The sequence below is a fragment of the Adelges cooleyi genome, unplaced genomic scaffold (genome assembly GCF_023614345.1).
Source record: "Adelges cooleyi isolate 19-005CV unplaced genomic scaffold, UGA_ACOO_1.1 ACOO_flye_CR_arks_rails_tigmint_CR_PRNA_784, whole genome shotgun sequence".
In the NCBI taxonomy this organism is placed as follows: Eukaryota; Metazoa; Arthropoda; class Insecta; order Hemiptera; family Adelgidae; genus Adelges; species Adelges cooleyi.
This window is the reverse complement of record NW_026096496.1, coordinates 1,473,792-1,501,568: the sequence shown is the minus strand read 5'-3', so window position 1 is coordinate 1,501,568 and position 27,777 is coordinate 1,473,792. Positions and strand designations below refer to the sequence as shown.

The 27,777-nt window shown below is 33.6% G+C and overlaps 1 protein-coding gene across 1 annotated transcript; it reads right to left on the bottom strand.

Annotated features, from left to right (window-relative positions):
* On the bottom strand, positions 1-26,443 carry LOC126845427 (dynein beta chain, ciliary-like). Its single transcript, XM_050584081.1, is given in 65 exon segments — positions 1-295; positions 503-651; positions 1,200-1,373; positions 1,449-1,631; positions 1,772-2,014; positions 2,392-2,793; positions 2,855-2,992; positions 3,057-3,200; positions 3,268-3,568; positions 3,630-3,781; positions 3,856-4,026; positions 4,091-4,601; positions 4,689-4,882; positions 4,956-5,120; positions 5,197-5,335; positions 5,885-6,054; positions 6,122-6,264; positions 6,335-6,488; positions 6,686-6,814; positions 7,021-7,154; positions 7,221-7,347; positions 7,580-8,053; positions 8,121-8,666; positions 9,730-9,891; positions 9,961-10,180; positions 10,240-10,433; positions 10,507-10,619; positions 11,226-11,421; positions 11,498-11,671; positions 12,356-12,787; positions 12,865-12,992; positions 13,475-13,685; positions 13,768-13,992; positions 14,067-14,268; positions 14,335-14,597; positions 14,664-14,798; positions 15,089-15,224; positions 15,303-15,481; positions 15,540-15,773; positions 16,712-16,838; positions 16,997-17,223; positions 17,296-17,768; positions 17,771-17,974; positions 18,098-18,387; positions 18,459-18,625; positions 18,699-18,921; positions 18,997-19,166; positions 19,236-19,430; positions 19,547-19,624; positions 19,727-19,946; positions 20,164-20,956; positions 21,050-21,168; positions 21,223-21,392; positions 21,456-21,648; positions 21,752-21,939; positions 21,993-22,106; positions 22,250-22,546; positions 22,842-23,004; positions 23,063-23,160; positions 23,238-23,449; positions 23,511-23,651; positions 23,731-23,870; positions 24,563-24,759; positions 24,866-25,099; positions 26,312-26,443. Coding segments are annotated over 65 exon segments (14,007 nt in total).
* Between the last annotated feature and the right edge of the window lie 1,334 nt (positions 26,444-27,777).

The following is a 27,777-nucleotide window of genomic DNA, read 5'->3' as shown; positions in this document are numbered from 1 at the left end:
TCAAATGCTCAGCAGAATAGCTACGCCGGCTAAAACCCATTTGGACGGTTTTTGGCGAGTTTTCAGATTGAACGTCCACACATACGTCGGACCTCTGAGTTTAATTTTATACACGGGACATTCGTACACATTTCGCAGGTCTTGTTTGTCCTTGATAATAGCTTTTACGTGTATGACTGGCATAATGGGGAAAAGTTCCTTGGGAATTGATTCAACAATGCAACCCATATTGACGTCCCATCGAGCTCCCTCCAATATTAATCCGTTGATCATTGCTCCCTCTCGGGGTGGCAACCTAGCGAAAACAGGCTTGTGCAGTATATTATAATGTCGGTAGGGAGTTTTTTTGCACAAGGTTAAATTTATACGGTATTGGTTAGCCAATAGAGCTTACAATACGCTATTATTGGAATAATAACATTTACGATGTTCGTTTACATACACACTACCCAGTTAAACGTTATGCAAAAATCCCCAGTATATACATTTCTATCTTCCTTACGATATTTCTTCTTTAAATTTCTTCGTAACGTCACACTGCAAACACATCTTGTCCAATGGCCATTCCATCTTACGCGCTGTACTTTGCATGATGGCCGTCAGGAACGATTGCGGATTGAAAAACCCGCCCAACCATACGGACGAAGGTAGCTGAGAATATAAATATATGTAATGCATTAACAAAGCCAGACTAGGAAACCTCACCTAAATTTTTAAAAAATCAAGATTTTATAATTTCAACGTAGTTTGTAGGTAAAATAATAGATTTAGACTTTCAACCTTTTTATTTTAAAGAGTATAGGTTATGGAATTTTCAAAAATTCAATAAGTTTGGATTTTCTTCCACTATATAGCCTTTTTTCGTTTGCTTGAATAATGTTACTTTTTATTTCAATATTTACCATAATTATGAAGCAGTTTACAGTTGCAATTATGTACAGTTTTATTAGAAGTTCCATTTAATGAAAATCAGAAGAAGATTCACATGTTTGAACAAATCAACATTACACATGTCACATATCTATTTTCGAAAAGAATACCTACTCTCATCCTGAGATATTAATACAAATTTTTCATGGAACCGTAACTTCTTCTTTGAGGGGGTAAAATTATATATATTTGTGAATTTGTGCTACAGTAAAAACAGGTGTTTGATCGTTTTTTGCTATAAATCATACTTTGGCTGCGGTTTCACTTACTTGGAATTCGCTGACCCACCCTTCGAGTTCACGAAGTCTGAGAAGCAAGTCGGCATACCAGGATGATAACGACAACAATGAAGGATAGGCCCGTTTTTCCCAACTTGGGGGTACTTTATCCATAAACAAACATTCTTCTAAAGCTTCCATCACCGAGGTTATAGTAAGCTCTCCCTATAGGTCAATAACGTGTGCAACATTTTAGGAAAGACGAACATACGTCATGTTTTATGATATATTTGCCCTTACCTTCAAACCTAAATTGAGTTCTTTCAACGACCGTCTAATCTCGTTCATCAGCGTGTTCATGCGTTCACACTCTTGGAACGATACGATAACGAATGGCGTACGTTCTTCTACCCGTGCCACCATGTCAGGAATATTAAACGGTTCGGGAACTTTGTCAAGGATATCGTCTAACGCTTGTTTTACCTACAAAGCAATGTTATCTGTTTTATATAATTTATAATATACAGAAATAAGAATATTTTTAGTTTGAAGTAAACCGAAATCGAGTCGTCACGTAATATCCGACAAAAAAAAAATACAATGGTTAGGTTAGGTAGTCTAACCTTTTCGTCTTTGGACATGCCTCCTCCGCCGGAGCTACCTGCGTCCCGAGGCTGCATTTCCATCAATGTGGCGAATAAATTCTCCGATCTCGTGGTGAGAGTGCCAATTTCGGCGTTAGAATGTAGTCCGTATAATATTGGACTTTCGGGTGGTAGCAAGTCGTCAATATACTGGTGGTACGATTTGTAGTCCATGTTTGGAGGTGCCACGAAACCTGGCGCGAACGAATGATCACCTTCCATCTACGACACGATTTAATTTAACTTTAGCATAGACATATTTCTACATTGGCAATATATTTCGACATGAATATGTCTTATGGCTGGGATTAATTGAAAATTTGCTTTAACATTTTCATGCTGATAATAATTAAGTTATAAGATATTACATCTAATAAAGATTTGATGATTTTATTGATTTAATTGTATTATCACTAATTTTTAGTGAAATTGAAAGGAGAAGACAGAAGAAAGGGGAGAAAAAGATGAAGTGAGTTTAGGGGCGGCGTGTGGAGGGAAACGAAGTGAAGGAAGTAAGCTGATCATAAGTAATATTCACGATCTAAATCGAGTCTTTCCTTGAAGGGAAAGATTGATTAATTTTAATTTTCACACATTACCAATTCCGGATTCATATAAACTTCCAAATAAGTCCTGCATAACCGTCTGTCCCAGTCGTCGGTGATGTGTCCGCCGTACATAATTTCGCCGAACAAATATCTCAGGTCTTCCCACGGGACTTTGTTATTGGCTTCCAAATAGTTATAAAGCACGTTTACCGAAATTGTCAAGTCGCCAACGTTAAACGGATACGATCTGTTCCATCCTTGAGCCCCGAATCTCGCTCGTTCTTGCACGCAAGAGTGGAAGTAACACAAACTGAATATGATCGCTTTGAATTCACCTTCTTTGGAACACATTTCTAACGTATCTTGACTGAAATTGTCTAGAGCTTTGTGTAAATTCGCCATCATTCCTGTCGGTGACTCGTTTGTGATTTTTATGGAAGAGTCTAACACGCCCTAAGTATAACAATCGAAGTGTATTTTTTCTTAAAAAAATATATTATTAGATGTATTTTACCTGAGGTATGATGTGAAATTCAGGACCCGGGGCCGGTTCGGCACTGATAAATAGTCTATAATTTTTATGCGGGTGTTCGAAAGATGCCTCCATTTTTTTGTCTAAGATCGGTAGCCATTTTTTGACCAAATGTACATTCTAGTTAAATATATATTATCAATATAAATATCGATACTTTTTTTAGCATGAAAATATGTTATACCTGTAACATGACCCAGTAGCCCATCTTTGATGACAATTCTATCGCATCTTCTGCTATTTTTTCCTGACCTTGTCCTAACGAAATATTAAGGAAATTTTTCTTTTCGATGGTAAAACCTTTTTTCTTTCCTAACGCTTCGACGTCCTAAAATATATACACCAAAGCGTTCGTGTAAAGTCACAATAATATCATTGAACAAAACAAATCTTACCCTAGTAGGATCGACTCCGGCCGACAGTATGAAAACCACTGGAGTTTTTGATGTTGTTTCTTTAAAAGATTCAGGAAACTCGGGTGGTCTGAAATTTGTGTACTTTGGCCCGAGTGCTTCTTCAACATATGCCTTTGTGGCGTACGTCATCCGATCAGTTCGTAGCGCTCGGAGTATACAAAGTCTTTGTAAGGGAGATTTATTTTTCCAATCTTGTGGCAACTTTTCTTTTTCCGGCGCTTCGCTTTCAATATACATTTGCCAACGTTTACCAGACGTTTCAATATCTTTGTCCAAACCTCTTTAAATAAAAATCATTACAAAACAATTCTTGGAAAATAAAATGAAATAAAAATAATTACATGAATTCGCTGTCAGCCATGACGAGTGCTCGTATAGCCCCCCAAACGTTTGAAGATATAAAATCAAACGGGCTGGACAGTCCGACGATAATGGGTCGTCTCAACAAGTAGTCTAGCTCTGATGGTTTCACTTTTTGTGCTTGGAGTTGTATCTAAAATAAGAATTGCAATTTGTTAGGTAACATTATCGATAGAACGTTATAGTTATCATTATTATGCTTCATACCTGAATAGTCACTTGAGCGATAAAAGTCAGCTTGTCTCTTTCAAATAAGCTTCTGCCTGTGTAAATAAATGTTTGGTAGGTTATGTTGTCAATAAGATTAACGATCCGTTCGCTTAGCGTGTTAGCTTTTTCAGCATTTCGCATAGCCCTCTGAAAGACAACGCTGAAAGCCTAAACAAAAAATATGCAAGAATTACCTGATTAGTCAGTCACAGAATTGCCTAAACACACTTACTTCGAGTGAAAATTGATAAATCATGTTAATTTTAATCAAATCGTTCATTATAAAGTAAAGAATTGACGCTCTTGTAGCAGCACCACGGTAGGCTTCACGGGCGGTATCGATGTTTTTGGATGTAATTTTTGCTTCTATAACCTTTTCTTGGATTTCGGTGGCGGTTTTCTTGGATTTTTCCAGATTTAAAACTAATTCTTTGTCTCCTAAGATTTCAGCGCCGGCCGACGCTAACCTCTGCAACAGTCCGTCTTCGAGTTGTTTCAGAGTGATTTTGAAACCGTTTTGCTGTTTGGTCAGTTCGGTCCTGAGTTTTTCCAAGTCTGGTCTTTCTACTTTAACCACTTCAGCCAACAGCTGGTCTTCTAGCTGATCACGGTTCACCGTAAAGTTGATTAATGTTGTCTGCGCTTGCATTTCTGGTTTGTAGTGCGGATTTGAAAGTTTCGTATGCAAAATAAGTTTGAAGCTCGGATGAAAATCTACCTCTTTCTCCCCAATTTTGACGGCTCTTTACACGAAATTTTAATTTTAAAAATGTTATATTATTTAGAGAAAAAAAACATTTAAAAAAATTTATTCTATCATATTTATTTACCTTCCTTTTTTTATTAAATTTCGACCTAGCACGTTGTCCAAAACGGGGTCGATGCTCTCGCCGATATTTTCAATCAGTAATACGTGACCGTCTCGCACGCAATTTTCTATCAAGCCCAAGTAGTTTTTGTAGCTTAACCTCGTTACTTTTAACGTTTTACCATATTTGTTCTTGACCCACTTGATTCCTTGTAACTTCATGCATACCATATCGTGAATATTTGTAATACAGACTACTTATTTATAACACATTTGATTTTATTATTACCTGAGGATCAACCATCAAAGGCCACCTGTCTGAATTCGTTAATATCGTTGCGTTTTCGGAAGACATTCGATCGTTAGGCAGACCTTCGTTGTTCCACGCAGCAATTTGTGCGTCGTCGGTGAGTAAAACAAGCGGATCTAAATCGTCGGTTACAGGTATTTCCGGCTGTGAGAGACCATTAGACAATAAATAGTAGATATAATGCTAAATAATAAACCATAAACGTATGTTGGATTATTACTTTGACTTCTTTGAAAAACGGTATCCACGAATTCTTCATTAAATCTTGTCTGTAGATTTTCGTGAAATATCCTACATACGATACGAACGCTGAAACCATTAAAATATCTCCGGGCAGGGTCTGCAAACTCTTTTGTAGACTGTTGTGGTTGAAACATTCAGAAAAATATTAAAAAAATAATAACTAATTCTAAATGAAGGGCTGTGGGGAAAAAAGATCAATGTCAATTTTATTTGAAAATGAGATTTTGGTATCAAATTATTTGTATTAATGTATTGTATCTTTTATGCGCTCGAACCAAGGAAAAAAATAGCTTAGTCGAGAGTAACGACCGCCGGAAGTTTAGGCATACAGGCAAAATGTATTACGTTTTGAAATTAAAAACATGATTTTCTCAGAATGTTAAAAAATTGACATTGATCTTTTTTCCCCGCAGCCCTTCAAATAGTTTTTTTAAGAATAATATAATGGTCTAACTAAAAAGTATTGATAATTATTTTAATTTACATTTGAGTAAATTTAAGAAATATATATTATAACCTGATTATTAATTGAAAAATAATTTTTTATAGTATTAATCAACGAGTAAAGCTACACCTGACCTTTTGATATCGGATAAAATTTATCAGATTAAATATCGATTTTTTATTTATTTAATTAAAAATTACTGATTTTTAAATGCACTCACGTTGCCACGCTTTCTTTCCAACGTACGTTTTCTGATGCTAAGCCGTTTACAAGTCTATTAGCCAAATCTATTCGCATGGCAGTTTCGTCAGCTTGATTTTGACATTTAGTCTTTTCGGCAACCGCTCTTTCGAATTCGTCCGTTAGCACTTTCTGTTTTCTCTCCAATTCCTGTACAAAAGCAGATATGGTTTTTAAAACTTTCTAGTAAAATATTTTTATTTCACTCCGTATTTACATTAATCATATTTCGGAGTTCTATAAGCTTATTTCTAGCTGCGTTTAATTCTTCGGTCGCTTGATCTCGAGCTCTTCTTTTGGGTTCGACCACTTGCCAGACGTCATTGAATTTCATGATATTTATAACCCATGCGCTCAAACCTTAAATTAGAGAACTTCTATATTAAACAGAAAAACATATACAGACTTAAACGTTGATTATAGTACTGACCGGCAGCAGCTAACGATTTTCCAGCAATAAAATCTGGATCAAAATCTGGGTCTTTCAAGTAAGGTTGAATTGCTTTGACCACATCTGGATGTACATGCTCTTTGTCGTAGTTTATAAGAGAGTCTAAAAACTGGTCAACTTTAGCCATCATTACCTTAAAATTAAGGATAATTAATACAATAATTAATAATAAGTCAAGTAGATGCCGTAGATTACTTTTAACTTACAATTATTAAATATACAATTAGTTTTACTCGCAGTTTTTACATTATGTTAAATTACCAGACCAACATAACCTTTTTTGATCGGTTAGAGAATTGAATATTTAAGTATATTTGTTTGATAGTTTACCTTACAAGCTTTCCAACTTCTGTCTCTCGGAACTTTTCCTTTTTTAGATTGTAACACCATTACAGCAGCAGTTACATTTACTACTAGTGCCGGAGGTGATCCGAAAGATTTTAACTCCGTTAAGTTGTTCTATAATACACATTGAATATATATATAATTATATTGTATATAATTGTATTATATTTGTACAATATGTTATATAAACATCAAACATTAGTAAAATACATTTTCTGAGTTTTCTTACGTACGTTTGCATACTTAAAAGAGTTAACAACCTTATATGCCATAATGAGTTAAGCTACGACTTAAATTTTTTTATTTATTTAATCGAAAACCTTGTTCAATGTGTCCAAAGCCTTTTGTGCAGCGACCAATGCGGGTTCAGCTTTTTCTAAATCTTCGGCGCACATTTTTTGCTTAAGCGCTACGTCTTCTTCTATGAGCTTTACTTTATATTCTTCCTCGGCAGCTATAGTTAAAAATCAATATACGTTGTAATAGCGCATCATAGATTGTAATATATTTTGAGTAAAACCTTTTTCTTTTTCTAATTTCACTTTTTCAGTCTCTTTCTGTACAATTTTAATAAGTTCTTCGGCTTTAGTATTCTTTTTAGCCAGTTCAACTTCTTGCACGTCTAACTCGACTTTTAATCCATCTACCTAAACACAATAATAAACTTATGTCAAAACTTTTCTAAAAAAATTAAAATGTTAATGTTGCAGTGCAGCGAGAAGAAATTGTAGGAGAGATGTCAATAAAAAAAAAGTAGGTAAATATTATTAACGGCGAAATGAGGTATTAATGAGTTCTTAAGGTGGTTTTCACTTTTGAACAAAATTCTAATAGTTTAATAACAATAATAATAATAATAGTAGAAATTATAATAATTACTTGAGCCGCACAGCTTATAAGCTTCTTAATACCGTTTTGAAATCTCAATATACCGTATTTAATATCGTTCGTTTTGGTAACTAGCAACTTCATGTATAATGTTATTTGTTCTAAAAATGACTTTGGTGTGGTATAGTTGTATCTGCGGTCGTTGGCCAAGTACTTAAGTGACACGTCGTTGACAGAGCTGTGCACGTGTGCCATGAATAGAGAAACGGGTTTTTTCAACTTAAACGTAAGTTCTTCCAAGTTACTTAAGAATCTGTACGATACAGATTCCAATGCTTCTTTGGGCCATTCGTAAAACCAATTGATCGAAGTGCAGTTGACTAGAGCCGGGAATCTCCTGGCTCGGATCCTCAACGTGCTGCCTACGGGCGAGAAGCATAGCACGGTCTTGAGTAACGACCGTACTTTGTTTATGAAAAACGTCCATCCGTTTTCTTTGGTTTCAGGTAGACCCGCCGCTTTTACCTGGAAAAAAATAAATGATCTAAAGATCCGTCACAAAATATATTGAAAACCTATCCAGTCAGTCAACCTCCGGGCCGATGGTCTGTATGATGTTGTCGATTTCGTCGTCGGCGAACAAATCTGGTATCTGACCGCTGGCCAGCATGTCGTTGATGAGTACCAGGAACCGCTCGTCTGCCACCTGAGAGTCGGTCATCAGGAACATGATACCCATGTTCTTCAATCCGGCTTTTAGGTATAGCGCCGCGAGGTCTGCCTTCAAATCGCCGATGCCATACGAGGCCCTCAGTTGCACTTGGAACGGTTCCAGCGAAGAAATGAACGCCGACAGTCGGGCCAACGACTGTTTTCCACTGCCGCCAACACCGACAAGTAGTGCGTTACCTCTGGGCAGCTCCAGTATACGGTTAATCCGGCAAACGTGAGACATGGCGTCCTCGAACAGTACCAGATTCATTGCACCCACCAGTTCGTTGTACGAATTCATAGCGTCGGTCAGCAGTTTTTGTAACACTGGCCACGATCGGACGGGCATGTATTTTTGATCACCGATGGCCTCGGCGAAATGAGAATACAACAACGGATGAATCAAATACTCGTTTTCTTGAACGTCCTACATTCGATAAAATCCCAGTTTGGTTGGTTAACATGTGTTTTACGTGTCCAAGAAATCGTTTGTGCAATATTTTAGTTATGAGCGGATTATGTAACTTTGAACAGGGATCGGAGTAATATGATTATCATGTATTGGAATAACGTTATGATTGAATTACTCGCTAGAAGAAGTCATGTGATCAACAGTCCCCCCTCAAAAAAATATTTTCAAAGTATTGCTTTATATTGTAGTATATAGTAACAAAATCCCGGAATAAATTGTCAATTCCTACATTGTTATCTAATCACATACGAACAATTATCTGCTGCTTTCATTCGGGTAATGAAGATAACTTTTAAAAGACTATACAACTTGAAAGAAAGTATCGAAATTTAGTGATGATTCGTATTAATGAATTGATTAGTCGGAATGGACTAAATACGCTATCCAAACAGAAGAAAATGTTAAGCGGTAGCTTGCAAAAAACTTTAATAGCCAATAAAAGCAAAACAAAATCATAAAGGCTATATTGATATATAAATTAAAGAAAAATTCTATATCTAATTACAGTATTATTTAAACACTATACTACAGTAAAATATTGATTTTTATTCTTACTTCATAGACCAAGGACTGCGTGAATAGAAATATACATATGTTACACATTTTTTGTAGTGGGTACATTAGCGTTAGCTCAATGCAATAACATTAAAATACTTATTTAGTTAGCTGTTTTAGAGTTTAAAATTTAGCTTCAGCATATTTTAACATACAATTTTTAAAAATACATTTTGGCATGAACATGTCTTTTGACTTGGGGAGGGGGGGGGGTCTACCTGAAATACGTAATAAGCTTTTATGTATAATAGTTGATGATGCCTTGATTGCTATGGCTGTTGTTTTATTTTTGGATGCTGATAAGAGATTATTGGTTAGATAATTATGAATTATTCAAAATCGTTGATCGTAAGACATATTCATGATCCAATGTCTTTCCTTCAAGTAAATTATACAATTTATTTATGTTATATTATAAAAAAAAAGAAATAAAAATGCTTCATTGATACATTGATTTACTTACAGAAAACGTTTTCTTTATTTGTTCAACGATCGTCTTCGTGAAAGTCTCTTGATCTTTTTTATCAACTAACTTGTCGCCATAAATCCTGCTGGTTTCGTGGAGCCAAAGTCTTATCATAGAACTGGTCGACGTCACACACTCGCCAGTAGCAAACATTAAACCCTGCATAGGAATGGTCGTATTAAAAAAAAATGGTTAGATCTATATTACTGAATTGTAAATAGTTCATACCTGGAAAACGTTACTCATGTCCCGAAGGTTGAAAATGTAATGAAACTTAATGGCCGTCGGTAAGAAAACCGTTTGGATTTTATCGTGGAATCCTATTGCCAACTGCACAATCAGCTCACACAATCTAATTATGGTTAGACTGAACTTGTTGGCCGGATTAGATAGATGTTGAGAAAATATGGAATTATAAATAGTTTGTAAAGCATCGTGCGACGGAAATCTAAAAAAATTTGGATTATTAGTGGATTTTTTTTTTTTATATTTCAAATTCAAAATTACCCTAAAGCGAACACGTAGAAATGTCTTTGAAGTCTAGAATCTATAGTGAAACTTCCAGCGGTCGGATTCATACTCGCAGTAAACATCACATTGTTGATGTCTTTTAACGATAATTTGGTTCTGTCGTACCAGTGCTTGTAGTCCATGTGTTGTCTGATAAGAGTATGGGGTGCCACCGTTCCATAAGCGTCAACCTATTTATTAATTTTTAAATAAGTAATTTTTAGAGATTTACTATAGGATCCACACGATTATCAGTTTATTTACCTCTGGCATGTTCATATCGTCAATAAAGTATATTAACGTTTTGCCACCTGGTGGACCATAATTTCTTCCAGCTTTCTTCTCTAATGGTTTTTCCAAAATCATTTGCAACATTTCTAATCAAACAATCATCATTTTTAAATAAATAATTTTATCAGTAAGGCATTTTTCAAAAAAATTTCGATTGACAAAATAACAGATTAATGATGAGTTTAAATGAACCGTTAAAAATATTAATCGAATACAAAATAATTAATTTATAGTTTTAACGAATAATTAGTTCTACAGACAATAAAAATGTTTTAACAATGTGATCAAATACATTATACATGATAATATTAAAAATATGTCAAACAGTTGGTATATACAAAATAATATTTTAAAACAGAAGATACAGTACAGTTAATGTCTGCACAATATAACACTTAACAATATAACAATATAACACACTTATAAAAGGAGGTATATTATATATTATGAGGTATATTATATTAATAAATTTACATTGTCCATTTTTTTATCATTTTATTTTCTAATTAATTGTCTGTTATCTAAATCACATATTTCAATTGATTGGTATCTACTAAAATTTAGATATTTAATATCTTATCATATTTAAAATATATGACCAACTCTGATGATACAAATAAATAAAAATCTACACATATCTAATTATTATGATTTGACCTAAGTATTGACCTGTAAGTTTAAATTTTGCATACCTGATGTTGTGTAAAAATTAAGGGGAACACTCGTGACTGCGTATAGATCATTTGAAAGGGATTTAAGTTTTTCATTGATGATTACTGTTTTCCCTGAGCCAGCTGAACCAACCAGCATAACTGGTTTGCGTTTATCGATCAAGAGATCAAGGAAATATCTAATTCTCGTTGTTTCATTGGTGCTGACCAGAGTTTGCTGTAGCGTGTACACAATATTGTTAGCATTTTATATAAATTCCTTTTTATTGTAGTTTATTTAATTAATGTATTACTTGTAGCGGTACGTCGGGATCTAACTCGAACGGCAACACTAGGTCTGACCACGGTCGGAATTGCTTAGTCTCGGATTCGATGAAATAATTGAAGACAACTCCGGCTGGTGGAATTTTGATTGTTTTAAATTCCGATGACCACCATTTAGTAAACTCGTTTCTCCAATCTATCAGCTACAATAATATAATAATTAAGTACGGCATTTTAAACATAATTTTAATCGCTGGTGGTTGTTCTTATTTTATTAATATAAGAAAACAATTTGATAACAGCACTCTGGAGTTAAAAAATAAAATACTAAAAATAGTTATTTAAAAAAATCAACACAGCGGGGTCCAGGAAGAAACAGATCTCTAGAAACCCGAAACTGTAGATTGTAAAAACTATCGGATATAAATTTCAACCATTTTATAGGCAGTAATTGTAATATTATGTAATTAAAATCATATTGTTAGCTTCGATGCGGACCTAAGAGAGGGATACAACTTTATTTTATTAAAAAATCGAGCGGGCTGCCTAGTATTCATACTTCATAGGTTGTCATAAATGACACAGCATTAACAATGGTGGTCGTAATAATAATACAAATCATAATATTACATTCAAATAAAATCAACCCCAATATGTTCAAATCTAGACCATCCTCATTTTTATATTATGATAAAATAATCATAATTTATTAAAAAAAGATGTAAAATGTATGAAGTTAAAATGTAAAATGTTTTTCAGTTTAAAATGTAAGTATTTCATATTGACGATTTAAGTAATTTTATTAAATATTTGCAAATCAATTTAAAGTTTCGTAGCAAGTTTCGACAAATGAACAAATAAACAATTCCGTATATTTTTTAACATACCTGATCTTGGAACGCTGCTGAACCAAAAGCCCAAATGCACGCGAACACAAAGTAGGTCTCGTATATATCTCTCGTAGTATCTGGCGGTACATTTGCCGGCGTTAAAAGGCATTCTAAGAGCGTGCATAGCATTTGAATGTGCGTGATTTCAGGAATGGGAGTGATTATTTTGAATCTCGTTTTTAACGCTTCCAAACAAACCGGCACGTATTTATCGAACAACACGACCAGGGCCGCCTTTTCGGTCGCGCTGGTCCTTGTGTCTATCCAGCTAGCTACGTAAGGGTTCCATCCCAAGTCAGCGGGGTTTATGTAAAGGATACCGGCGCGAGACACTGTAGCCGGAGTGGCTGACCGCAAATTCGATATCTCAAACAAAAGTCGCATTGACCTCGTCAGAGCGATACGCTCGTTACTGGCTAACGTTAAGACCTGCTCAAAAGCAAAATTGTATTATTATTATTATTATAATCATAAGCCAATTTGCGGTAAAATTAAAAAAAACATGCTTTGTTATCATCCATCACTGTGTTCAGCGATTCGATCCACATGGGATCAATATCACCGTCCATCACCATCCACTTGGATCCGGTGCCGGGCATTTGTGCCTGTTCTCTGATCAGACACGAAAAAAGACCTATGAAATACATTTCAGTTCATTATCGGTTTTTCAAAATATGCGATGCATTTCACATGGATATTTGACATTTTATGTCTTTGCTTGGCCACACAACCGGAAAAAATCGACAGTTTTTATATAAGAACATCGGTCACGTTCGATAAGAGCCAGCTGATGAAAGATCAGTAATAAAATATTTAATTTGACGATTCAATACGCCTCATTACTGAACCATTATCCACAGGGTTTTCATCTTAGATTGGGGAAAGGGAGGGAAAGGGTCATTTTTATTAAATCTAAAATTATGTTTCATGTTATTCATGGTTCATGTGAGATGAGTTTCACTGTATTATAATAATAAATATCTAAGTATGTTTACAATGTGTTAATCTTTTTTAGCTATCAGGTCTGAAATAACTACGAAACCATCCAGAATAGGATTAATATATATCCATGATTCAATTTTTCTCTGTGTAACGGAAAAAATGTGCGATTTTTACCGTCCACCCATTCCCTGGTCGCCGCGCTGATCACGCCAAACAACTCGTCGTTTGTCACTGCTTTTGGTTCAATATCGTTGTAGTACGGTTTGTAGCCCAAATTGCTGTACGTCTTGTATAGAGTTTTCCATACTTCCGATTTGCCCGTACCCGCATTGCCGATTATAAATACTGAGTGTCTGACCTCCAACAGTTCCACCAATTGGACCACCTGCGTGCGACAAGGAATTGGTCCGGTAGTTCGCGCAATGTTGTTATAACAGTGGTATTATTAAAATAAGAAAGCAAAATACTTTTAAAATAAAGCTGTCTTCGGGTTGAAGTCGGAGATCGATAGTGGCTTTGCGCACTTGATTTTCGAATTCGACATCGCGTTTACGTGGTACGTCCAATGCCGGAAATAGATCACCAATAAGTCCCATGAAAATGGCCACATCATCGGTAACAATTTTTGGAGTGTTGAAATCCCTGAGCGCTCGCATTAGCACTTGGTCTTCGGGACGATATCTGTCGGCTCTCTGAAAGAATGATTAAAAACGGCTGAGATTGGCAGCATTATTACTTAAAGTGTGTAATATCACTGAAATTTTACCTTTAACGAACCAGCCACCACTAATAGCGATTTGATTGCTCGAAGACCCCAATCGTAGTGATCTTGTTTAGACAACAGTTCTTTACACAGCGAGTATAACGTCAAAAACTTTCTGGCTAGTAACCGAGCGCTTTGGAACCCTTCGGCTATTAGATTAATTTCGCAAATCAACTCAAAATCAGGAACTACCATAGCGCAGGGTCTGTTATTAAGTAACGAAACGTTAGAACGAAACGAATTATGTATAACTTGGTAACAAAAAATTCACCTAAACAAAGCTTTAAGATTTTCCGGAAGTTCTGCGCGCCCAGCATAACCGGGGTTCATTGTAATGAACATACCCACTGTTGTTATAAGATTGACAGTATCGCCTAACAAAATGCACGTACTCCTTTTTGCCTTGATGGAATCCAAAACAGATTTCACTTGTGTCGCAACGACGGAAAGTACTTCAACGGAAATACGATTAAACTCGTCGAAACACCCCCAAGCACCGGTTTGGGCTAAACCTTTATATATGTTACCACACGACTGTAAATAATAATAATGGTTCTATTAAGGTGAATTTGACTGAAAAAAAAAAATGTTTTTACTGACTTGGTAATCCATTTGTTCTGAACAATTAAATACGTACACCATCATTCCGATAGCTTTACCCAAGTCTTTGGTAGTTTCGGTTTTACCAGTACCGGCCGGGCCAGCCGGAGCACCTCCCATTATTAAATGCAGAGACTATAACATTATTAGAATGTATAGGAGAGTAAAATTGATTATAAAAATATTTTTAAAAATAAAGACTACAAGGCAAAAACTATCAAACCCATAGGGTGGTCAAAGTTTCAGCAGAAATTTACTCTCATGCGAAAACGATGGTTCCCTTACTTCAATGGGGATGTAAAGTTTGGACCACAATACAAAAACACAGAGACTGGAACTTTGAAAATAGCTTTTCTCAGTTCGAGAAAAATGAGGTTTTATCGTTTTTGCCTTGTGGTCTTTAAATACGATTGTAATTAACTTGCCTGTGATAAAGTAATGTAACACCTGTCAGTAAGAGGAGTGACTACTAATCTTGGTGTATTTCCCAGATATTCATAAGAATAACGAAATTGTGCATCGCAAATGTTGGCAAAACAGTCCGCTTCCTTCAAGTCCCATCTGATGAAATAGCATGTAATTTTGTTAATACTCGACCATAAAATAGTGTGTATCCTTTTTTCATTATTATAAGTTTACCTGTGTCGAAGTTGTGATTGCCATTGGAATGCAGCACTGGTTTCTACTCTCATCTGTATCATTTTCGCAACAACGTCTCGGCAATGCACATCAATTGTACAAATTGTGTTCACCTTTTGCCTATCTCCAACGGACAGGTCACCCAATAACAAGTCAATGAGCTCGTTTAATTGTGATATCTGAAACGACGAACGAGGATGTCACGAATCACAAGCGATAAAATACGGAAAAAATTACTTGTTTTTTATTAAATTCTTTCATTGCATTCTCGTGTCCTAGTTCCAGACGAGCAAATGCCTCGTTAGTTTCGGTAGTCCACGAAATTTGTATACCGCACAACGCCGTTTGTGCAGGATAATCGAATATCCATAGTCTTCTAGGTTTATCGTCATAGGTCTTTACGCCTTTACTAAAGTAATGACGACCCGACGACCTCATTATATCCGTTAATCGATTCAACCATCTTTCCACCTAAAAATGACAAAAATATTTTTCTATCTAATGGAATAATTAAAACCAAATAGAAGCACATTAACGACTATCTATTAACATATGATAGATATTATAAATTAGATATTGTTAATCGAATCAAAAATAATTATAAGGACGTGATATGGTCATTCTATTTTGTTGACTTTTACATTAAGTGAAACGCTATTTCTAAGTATAAGGGAGTTTTGAATACCTGACATATTTGTTTTATTTTTTATGTTGTTATACACCACAGCTACAATACAATACGGATGTTGTTGACATTTGTTTTTGTTGGACGAATTAATGATTTATATAAGTTTTTTAGGGGTTTAGTAAAAAAAAAATTCGATCAAAGATTTTTGAGAAAATTGTACCTTTGCTCTAATTTTCAAACTTAAATCCCTAAAACTTTGCTTGCAAAAAGTAAAATAAATAAAAAATGTCTCTCCTTTCAGGGGAAAGAGGTTATGATATTTTTATGGCTTGTCAATGTTTGTCGGTAGCACTATGTTTAAATGATATTAAAAACAAATTTGAAGCTAATTCAACTATTTTTAAAAAAGTAACGGAGAATCGTAATTTTTAGTTGAAAAATATGTACATTTTTTGGGTGTTTTTCTCGATTTAGAAGGGGAAGGGTTCTTTTTTTTTTAATTGTTGGGCCATTAAAGTACTTTTCTGGGTACTATTTCTGATCTTTAGCGCTTCTACATGAAGAAATCGGTTCAGCGGTTTAAAAGATATCGTGGATCCACAAAAAAAAAAAAAAAAATAAAAACATTATTCTAAATACAATACTTTCTCAGCTCCGCATCGAAGCTAAAATAATGTACGATTTTCAATATTTTATACGTCGAAGGAAAAACGCAAATATAAATACCTACTTTTTAACTCATTAAAATGTATTTATACTTAATAAACTGCATATATTTTACTTGTCCTCCGCAATCGAGAGTCCCAAAGAATTCTACGTATTCGCCGTCCTTGGCGTACATGCCGTTTGCCAGTTTTTCTTTACCAAATTTCAACGCTGACACCGAATCGTAAAGTTTAGTCAAATGTCTGTAATAACCGATATAATAGTAAAAGTGTACTTTTGTTTTTTTACCACAGCTAGGTGCGTAAAAACACTGCCGCGTAAAGCCTCTCAATCAAGACGCCACAACATATTAAAAATGCGATATGTTAGTTATATTTAGGTCTTATGTTATATTATTTACTTGCAAACCGCTTCTGGATTATTTCCATTGGACAGAATTTCTAACAGATCGGCGACGGATAAGAAATAGAACCGCGGATACGCTAAACGTTTCGTTTCCAAATATTGTGCTAGTACTTTTTCACACTTTCCTAATTCTACTTGTATGTTAGCAAGTTTTTCATATAATCCCGGTTTACTTGTAGCTTTAATAACATTTGGCGTAGTTTTTATATCGGTGAGCAAAACCTGCCAATAGAAACGATAATAATAATTTATGATTCATTAACACACATTAAAAAAAAAAAATTATAAGTGTACCTTGAAGTCTCTGTCAATCATCTCAAACCGTCTAGTATCTTCTGGAAGCTGTGTTCTTATATCGTCAGAGCCGATAAATATGGATTCCAAGTACGCCCATACTCTTTGCACTTCCATCCAAATGTTGATTATTTTGTCGGCAGTGTTTAATTTTTTTTGCCACGTCGAAACTTCATTATAAAAATGACCAACAAATTTTGAACTCATCATATTTTGCAATTGCACTTGATTGTCCTCCAAAATTTCGATAAGCTCTTCTCTGGCTTTTAGTAAGAAATACTTCGTACGACCATGGGGAGTATACTCAAATTCCATGTTGTTCCAAGTTTCTGCAAATTCTTTTAACGATTTTTCCATGCCCATTTCTTTGACGGACTTATCGACTATAATTTTTACGTCTTCCTCACATTGGTGCAAATTGAGTGCCACCAGATCGTCTAAAGTGGTCGTGTCCTCTATGGAGAATTGCACCTAAGACAATAATCGAGTTCAGTGCTCTGCGCGTTTTTGTAAAAAAAAAAATACATTACATTGGTCACTTCCATTAATTCACTCCAATGACGGTCTTTCATCGCTGGATTTTGAAGTTCAATAAGGGCTCTCAACGACGTCATCATGTTTTTAACCATATTATCAATTTTTATGTATACTTCCCAATCTCGTATTTCTTTGTCCATTGCTTCAGAAAAAAACAACGTATATATAAATTTTTTTAATTTTATTTTACAATAGGGCGTTAACCCAAAACACAAAAACTATGAACAATAAAAATAATATACCTACAAATAACAATTAATATTACTTTTCAAATCTTTGGCGAACCGTTTCAACTCCATGTCCATGAATTCGGTATCCACGTCTTTCCACAAAGTCGCTTTCCACGATTCAATCCAACTTCTTACGACACTAACAAAGTCCCATAGTTGTTTGATGAGTTTCAAACTTTTTTTAGTAGGTGCCAATATATTCTGTTCCGGTTGTGGTATTTCGAATAAGACGGCTTGCGAAAGCAATTTGTCGTGTAGTTCATCTAAGTTTTCCATGTCTTTCGCTGATTTATCTATTTCTACATACGGACGCTTACATTTCCATCTAGCCAATAGAAAATGTTAATAGCGCACAAATACCAAAAACGGCAATGTTAATTTATTTTTAACGTTTACCTAAACTGGGGTGCCGTTAAAAAGTTATTTTTAAATATCGTTTCTCTCACACCCAACAGCACGATTCTTCTGCCAATTATCGACCCTTCTGTTTGGATCAACGGGGCGACTTGAGATTTGACGTTTAACGCGTTCTTCTTTGTTGTCATCCATTTGCCTGGCAACTCCTAGACACTCGACGACAGTGATTTATTAAGCTACGAATAATGATTCTGGTTGGAATACAAAAACCAATAATACCTGCATCAAAATGTAAACGTCCTCTGGCATTTCGACGTCGTAAATTTTGAGCAAATCTAATATTTCTTGTAACGGCTCAAACATGTAATCATACTCCATTTGGCGTTCACGGACTTTAAACAGGTGACCCATAATAGTGACCAGCCCTTCGTAATCGCCTTCTTCTAATGGTTTTAAAAGACCGGCATCTGTTTCTACGCAAAAATCTCGTAACGCCCGCAAACTAAAGGCAATAAAACGTGTTTGTTTAGCTAAATGTTAAAAAAACTGTATTTACTTATATTTTCTCTTTAAATACCTATTAACTACTTTGTCGACCAAATATGTTTTATATAAATCGGACCAACTTATAATCAATTCCAAAAGACTGGTTCTGAACGGTTTAAGATCCGCCATAAACCAACTGTCAAAAATTATGTTATCTACTATTTTGTCGATGTTTTGAGTGAGGCGATCGTAGGAATCAATCTAACCACAAAATATAAAATTAAAATACTATTTTTATTTTATTATAAAAATCAAAAGTATTTTAATTACTTTTGATTTGTAATCTTCGAGTTTTGGTGAGTTTTGAATAACAACAGGATTCCCATCAGCGTCAACCTCGTCTATCATTTCTAGTTCGTCGTGAGTGAGATCCCTGCCGTAGGTTATAAACAAATTTAACGCCGACTGCTGATCTATTGACCATAGAGGTGAGAATTCTTGATATTGCGTTACATATTCGAGTGCCTAGAAATACAGTTACAATGTTTAATTGTAACAAAGCAATGAGTACATTGCACGTGTGCATGATATCATAACGTGGTGTAGACTGGAAAAATAAAAGTAAAACATTTTTTACATACTTTTTTAGTAGTATTTTTTACTCTTTCCACGATAGACCTCGTCAAGTTTTCCACAGTTTCGAAATTTTTTATTTCGACCTACATAATACAAATAATTAAAATTAGTTGTTAATAGTAGTAATAATGAAAGTACAGAACAAAAACAATAAATCAAATTGTGTAGTAAGCGAGATTGCTCACATTATATGGTGTATTGTCGTCTGCTACCCTTTCCATATGAGACCCTAATTCTACGATATCGTCAATTAGTCCATTCATTAATGCGAGAAAGTGAAGATCGTCGTCACTAATTTCTAAACTAGGCATAAACGTTGAACCACTCTTTTGAAGGACATATAAAACTACGAACATCGCACACGCTTCTCTTAATGTATTCATTTCTGTGTCGATATAAGAGAGACTGAAATACACAGTATAATTTTAGTAATTCAGTAGAATCGTATAACATATTATATTAGAGTATTAGGTTATAAAATCAAACTAGATCATAGTCATCAGGCTATGTTACACATGTAACATAATTCAATATAATATATGTGAACGAATTTCAATTGAAAACTTGTTTTACGCGATTATTTTTTGCACCATTCCTATTGGTTGTGTGTTATATACGTTACCTGCAAACGGCTGAATTTCGTATTCCATCAAGTACAGCTTCATCGACGTATTTTTTATACTCTTCCCAGTTCCGTTTTATGTTTTCATCCGACAAAAGTATTCTTATTTGCAAATCAATCCAACTCTCAGGAATATATTCTTCTTCCATTTCTTCTCCTTCATTGAATTCTGTTTCTTGTTCTTCGTTAAGGCCTAAATCGTTTAGATTTATCAACGACTGAATGTTTTCTTCTTCTTGCATTTCTTCTTGTTCAAATCCTTCTTCTTCAAGACCTTCTTCTTCCATTTCCTGACCTTCTTCTAAAATAGACGCTAATGCATCTCCCTCTTCTTCAAGTTGATCAACGTCATCCATATCATCGACAGCTACTTGATCTGCGAGTATAACATTTTCATCTTCCTCGCCCTCTTCTTCGAATCCTCTCATGTTCATTAAACTCGGATCCACCAAAGGAACGTTATGAAATAACAATAGGTCCTCCTTAAGCAACTGTTGTATTCGTTTACTAGCTTCTTCCACTTCATTATATCGTACATTTTTAATATCGACTAGACGTTTTTCGAATTCGATTAGCATTGTATTTTTATCGCGCACGTATAATGGCAAAGATTTCCATTGATTGCTTAAAGCTACGATTTCAGCGTAGTTGGTTTGTATTTGCATTACTCGATCGTAAAGATTTTTAGTTAGCTTATGAATATTAGCAATAGTGTGTTGGATAACAGTAAGAACAGTAGTTTCTTCCTCCATTCCTTCCTCCTCGACGATTTCTTCTTCGACATGAATCAATTCTATTAAAATATTTAAAAAATGTTCTTAAAAATATTATAAAACCGTATAAGAGCTTATTAGTTTTATTTAAAATTAATTATCCCATCGTTTACCTTCTGACGACCAAGTAACATTTCTTTGTGCGTTTTCTATGAGGAAATCGATTCTTTCAATTTCTTCCTGTATTAATTGGTATTCCGTTATATGAGTCTTCGTTCTTAATGTGTTGTACCTAAAATTAAATGTTATTTGGCAAACTCTCTATTGTTTTAATTATTACACTAACCATAAAACGATTTCATTAATATCCCTTTTATAATCAATTAACCCTTTTTCGCGTTTATACAACTCCAATGCGTCCTCTGGTAAATCTTCTATTGTGATTTTTAACGCGGGATCTTTATAATAATAAATACCGAGAAGTAAATAACGGGTTTCTTTAATGGCGGCATCAAGCTAGATAAAAATATTGAATTAAAAAAAAAACAATCTTTTATTATTTTTATTTTAATAAATTACTTCTTTAGCAAAGTTTAAACCAATTGTTTTGTCTTCGTTTACAATAAAAAGAGGATAAACTATTTTCTCCCTAATCATTGGAGGAGTATCGCTTTTCCATTTATCGAACAGAGACCATAAATAAGTTTCAGTCATGCCGGAAATTTCGTTAACTTTAGACATAATTGTGACTCCATTTTGGGTTTTCATAATTCTGTGGATAATGTCAGTGAACAAAAAAAACAAATCAAATCAGTAAATTGGTAGGTACATCAGCCCAAAAAACTATAGATTACATAAATTCGAAATTTACTCACGGTAACTCTAACGATTCAATAGCTTTTAAATCTTCAACGAGACGATTTTTTAAAGAATTGCCCCACATAACCGTTCTCACAAGCGGTGGATAATTTACATCCGTTTCTACGGGCCAGCACGACAGTTCTGGATAGTCTGTAGCTTCATTAATATTTTTTACGATACCAGTTTGACGGTCAAAAATTCTCTACAAAAATCACGGATTAAAAAAAATGGATTTTTCAACTACAGTTGACATACCTTTTCTTCAGCTAACTCTCGGTCTAATAATTCCAAAACTTTTTGATAATAAACTGTCACGATGCTTTTAACGATTGGTCTTTCTAATAGAGCCGCACCGAACACCATAATGAACTAAAACAGAACATTTTATAGGAAAAATGCAGTTTTTGAATTTTCAAGGGCGAAACCTCCCTTTTCTTGATATAGAGTGATGAGTGATGGCCCTTAAATTTAGCCTTCAAAGCTAATAATAAGAAAACAAAATAATAATATACCTTGTGAAGTGACATAAGATCATCCGAGTATTCAAAACAAGCCTTGCTGATGGTCGTGATTCGCTTGTCGAAATCGTCCGACATTTCTAAATAAATATTATAGTCTTCCTCGAAAGCTTCGTTGTTTGCCTCGCTAAACATATCTAATGGGTCGTATGAAATGGTACCAAGTTTTTCCAAAAATTTTGAAAAACGAAGAAACATTTCTTCGATTTTACTGGAGTACCAACGACCAATGAGACCGCCCACTTCTACTTTTTCTAATTTTTGATAGTCCAAAAGAGTGACGATGATATCCTTTGAAGTGTAAATAAGTATTATAAATGTTAAATCATTATCATTAAATCACCGTACTATCTATAGCAATAACCATCCATTGTATCGGATGCAATGCATTGCCTATTCTAATCCCATAGACACTTTTTTGTAGTCCATTTTGTATTTTATTTTGAATTAATACTTTTTAATGTATTTAAGATTCAGCCCGTTAGGAATAATATTTTTAAATTAAAATTTCTCTTGTAGTTTGCTTAGAATATATAGACAGTACAAATACATAGCGTTCATTACAACGCTAGTAAAAACTACTTACTTTAATATCAGCGAGACGTTTTTCATATGTGTTAAGCTTATCGAATACGTCGTTTTTATGGAAATTCCAATACCTAGGTTTAACCTTCATATCTTTATTTTTATTCGCTAGTATCGTAAACTGTTCTGGTAGATATTCAGTTCTGATCAACTCGAAGTGATTCCTAAAAAAATATTTCGCATCACTTTCTTTATATTTTATTAGTTGAAGTCGACTCAAACTTGAAATTCAGTAATATTGCTATAATTTCATCTATTCTCGGTAAATTTTCAATAAGTTCACCTTGAAACAGAGCGGTTGGCTCCAAAAATTTAGAAGACTAAAACCAAATTAATTAATACGTACTTATTCAATTAGTTAAAATTATTCTGAAAATAAAAAAAAACCGTCACCAACCTCTAACATAATTAAATTGCATATAAGACTTAAAAGAACAACAATGTATTCGTAGTTCTGAAATTTCGGACAATTCACCCAGATCAAACAGAGTTTTCTCATCATCATGTACAAATCGTTTTTTGCTTCGATCAATCCGACAACCTCGATGTAAGACAGCTGTTTGTTTATTGTGTTCAAGTATTTGTTAATGGTGTTCGCTTCACTGGAAGCTATAACAAAACAAATAGAAATGTATATTTTTTGAAACGTGGAATAAAATAAGCAACTTACCCGACACTATAGTTTCAATAATTTGCTGATAAATTGTCATATACGGACTGTTGGTTATGGTCAAAAAATGTCCAATTTTTTTGTCGATTTGCTCGTACAAATTTGAGAAATTTGTTTCTCGATTTTTCCAATAAAGAATAACTGTAAAAATATGAACGGTCTTTATTTCAGTAATTAAAATATATATTTTGTAACTACTATGATTTGAAAAAATAATTACAATCAGACGGAAGCGCTGCAGGGTCTTTGTCAAGGATCACTTGTGGTTTATATCCCATCAAAATATTTAGGTCTTTAAACCATGTCAATATCTTATGTTCTATCCGGTGTTTCAACACTTCATCTATGTCTTTACCTTTGCTAAATAGATTCCAATAAAATATAAAGATAGTAAATGTAAAAACAAGTCAAAATCTGTCAATTGTAATTATACAATTAACAACAACTTATTTACTTAAACTATGCTAACACATTTTTTTTTTTTTTTTTTTAAATAAAATAGTTAATAAATAACCTCGAAAACTTAAACTTAATATCTTATTTCACTAAACGATTGCCTAGACTTTAATCCTTAATAAATAAGTGGTCTGCAGTCCTCTTAACTATAGTCATACAATGAACTGAATGCCGTGATTTTTTGAAAAAAATACGATTAAGAGAAAAATTAACAAAAAAATTTGTTTTTCATTTGTTCTTCTTTTGACAGAATGTCAAAAAAAAAATATTCCTAATTTTTCAAATTATATGGAAAATTGTAATTCTTTCAAATTTATACATATTTTCAGGACAAAATACCCTAGAAAAAAGTAATTTCCATAGACATTTTCAGCATAAAAACAAAATATTTTTACCCAAAGGTTGATTTGAAAAAAATTACTATTGACAGAGATACAGGCCAATGTTGTCAGTGGTGGCTAGGGTGGATTTAATAAAACATACAGCATACTAGTCAAAAGAAGAACAAAAAAACAAAAAACAATTTTGTTTTCGTCCACTCTCTAGTACACACTATGCATTGCACTTACCGCCTTGACTAGTAAAAAAAAACATACCTAGTTTCAAACATTTCTATTGCTTTATCAATTTTGTCGTAGCCAAAAGGTAGCGTGAGTGTTTGACGGTTTTTTACCAATCCGGTTACATTGTTAATTTCGCTCAACAAGTCATTTAGGTTATCTTGAACGTCCACAAGTATCTCTTCGGCACAATTTTCGAAATTATCTTTATTTGATAAAACACTAGTCAACACCTGTCCAATCAAATGCGATACTTGGATTATTTCAGAAACGTAAAATTTAAACGATACCTATGCTGTGATTTGTTTTTTTTATTAAAAGCTTTTTAATTTTCCTTACGTTTTCAGTGATTTGTTTCAAATCGTCGATAGGATTAGAAGACACTTCTCCAAATTCTAATATTGATTGATAGTTGCTTTCAGTCACTTCTACCCTTTCCATTTTTAACAAATACGTCATTCTTGTTTTGTAACCGTCAGGGAAATCGGTCAATGGCATTAATACTCCCGAAGGAGTCAAAGTGAACAACAGTTTCACACGTTCCGGCACGGTGAAGAAGTCCATTATCATGTTCTAAAATTAGGTAAATAAAAATAATTTTTAAAATTAAGATTCTATAGTTTTTTTTGTTAGTAAAACAAAATTTGTGGTTTTATTTTTCTATTCCTTTGCTAATGTTTTGAACATGTGGAATAGTTAATTTTAATTTAGCGGTTAAAATTCAACTGATTACAATATGAAATTGTTATATTTATATTAACAAGTACATAACTGGTTCAAAAATAATAACACTTCAATTATTAGTATAAACATGTTGAGTATTTATTTACACAGAGTGTCCCACAGAGACCTGACAAATGCAATAATTTATATTTTATTCTAGTGAACATTTTTAAGATTTGTTTTTTAAATTTATTTATTCTCGTTTGGGCTTAAAAAAGCACAGTTATTCTTAACTTTCTTCCTTTTTTAATTATTTTTTTATGTTATTGATTACTTTAATTTAAAATGGTCGTTTAAAACTTAAAGAATGTCAAAACTGGTTTTCGACCAGTCAAAATGCTCAACAAATTATTCTCAATAAAATAGCTATCTTCAATTTAATAAAATTAATGTAACAAAAAAAATGTAAAACAGTTAACAGTAACACAAACCGTGGTGTTTATTACAAATCTTAAAAATATCCACTATAACAAAAGTTATTTTATTTGTCAGATCTTTGTGGGACACCCTGTATTTTTAAAATTTCATTGAGTTTATAGTTATGTTTTTAAGTAGATACCTTTTTAATAATTCATTGTAAATGCATTATACAAAAGTGTTCAATAAAATAATTAAAATCCAAGTAATTAAATATTTCTTTTCGAACACTTATAGACAATAATTTAATGGACCTTTTTAGCGTACATTTTAGGTAATTTTCAACGCATAAATGAGAACGTATTTCGGTTGTTTTTAGAACAAAAATATTCACGTCCTAATTTTAAATACTTTAGGAAATTAGTTTTACTAAAAACCACCTCGTTTAACAAAATTTTTAGATGGCAGAAAGCACTTGGAATAAATTGTTCGTCGATTCTTCGGTTATTGTATACATAATATATCATTTGAGTTCCTATGGACGCCTTTTTTTTACAAAAAAATTATAAAAACTTTAGTTATTTTATAATGATATAAAACAACATCAATTAAAATGTAATTAGTTTTATCTGAGAAATTCAGTGTTTTGCGTTGAATTGATGATAACGCTGTTTATTAAAATAGGTACAAGCAAATCGGACGTACGTAGTTTTCCGGCACTTTCATCATGTTATCCCATTTGTCCATTTTGAATTTCCAGCTTTTCACCAAGTACCTGTACACGAACGCCAAGCGCCTGTCGCTGATCTCCCCGTCATCGCCGCCACCGTCGGCCATGCCGGCCGATCCTTAACAAAACGCACACAAAAACCACTCTCTAACAATAACCGCAGGCTACCAAAGAGAGTTTGAAAAGAAAAAATACAAAATTTTATAAAACTATCCGCGAGATATTTTACCATACGAAATAATAAACACGGCACGAGTTACCCTAGTGACGGGTATCGGTGTTGTATTGAAGGGAACGCGTGAATTCGGTTATTAATTAGGTATCGCGTCCGCGGTATACGAAATCAATAGTGCCGTGTCAACAGTCCATTAAAAACACAGCTTGCGTATGAACGCTGTCAATCATCACTCAGACACCTTTATACTTTATTGTGAAACTTTCCGACATGGTACAGTACTCACCAATAGGTATAATAGAACAATATAATAGACCCTGCCGAACCGTGTTTCCGTGCTGGCCTACGAGTTCATAAATTTCAATAATAATGATTTACAAATAATCCCGCTCTTTTGGGTAAGATATGTCAAAAAAATCAACTTGTTTTAAACCCTACGTTTACTCAAAAATACTTTCGGGCAATTCAAACAGGTGCCTTAACCGCAATTGATCTAGAAATCTACTCGTTTGCACTTTACTTAAATGCTTATACTACAGTTGCTCAACTGCGAGGCTTCCCCTCAATTCCCTGTCAACGTTAATCTTTTCTTCAATTTACTTGTTTTACTCGTAGTATAGATTGTAAATAGTATGTTTGATTTAATCGTTTTAAACTGCTTAAAACAGTCGTTTTTTTTAGTTCTTCTAATTGTTTTTAATGAAATTTAATTTATATACAAAAAATATTAATATGTACAGTTTAGTCAAATCTCCAAAAAAAAAAAAAACACTTATTTTTAAACAGTCCTTGTACGATGATTTTCATCAGTTATCAAACTAATCTGACGCAACGAATTTATATTATATGGTTAAACAATAAATAATATTTATATATCAAGAAAAAAAAAGATAATTAAAAAAATATTACAAAATAACCCTAAAAGTTCACTATTAACCATGGAATATAAGTATTAATATATTCTTTGTAATAATTGCTTTTTAAAAAAAATCTTTTTTAAGCAATAGTTTTTTGGGGTATGTTTCAAATTGATTTTAATGAAATTTAATTTACAAAAAAAAGTATTTATATGTACAGTTTAATCAAATTTGTAAAAAAAAGTTTCTTATAGCCCTTGTGAGATATTTTTTACCATTGAACTAAATATTTTAATGTTCAATGGTTAAATATTTAATAATATTTGTGTATTTTGAAGAAAAAAAAGGATTATTCAAAACAAATTACAAAATAACCCTAAAAGTTTACATTAACCATGGAATAAAAAAA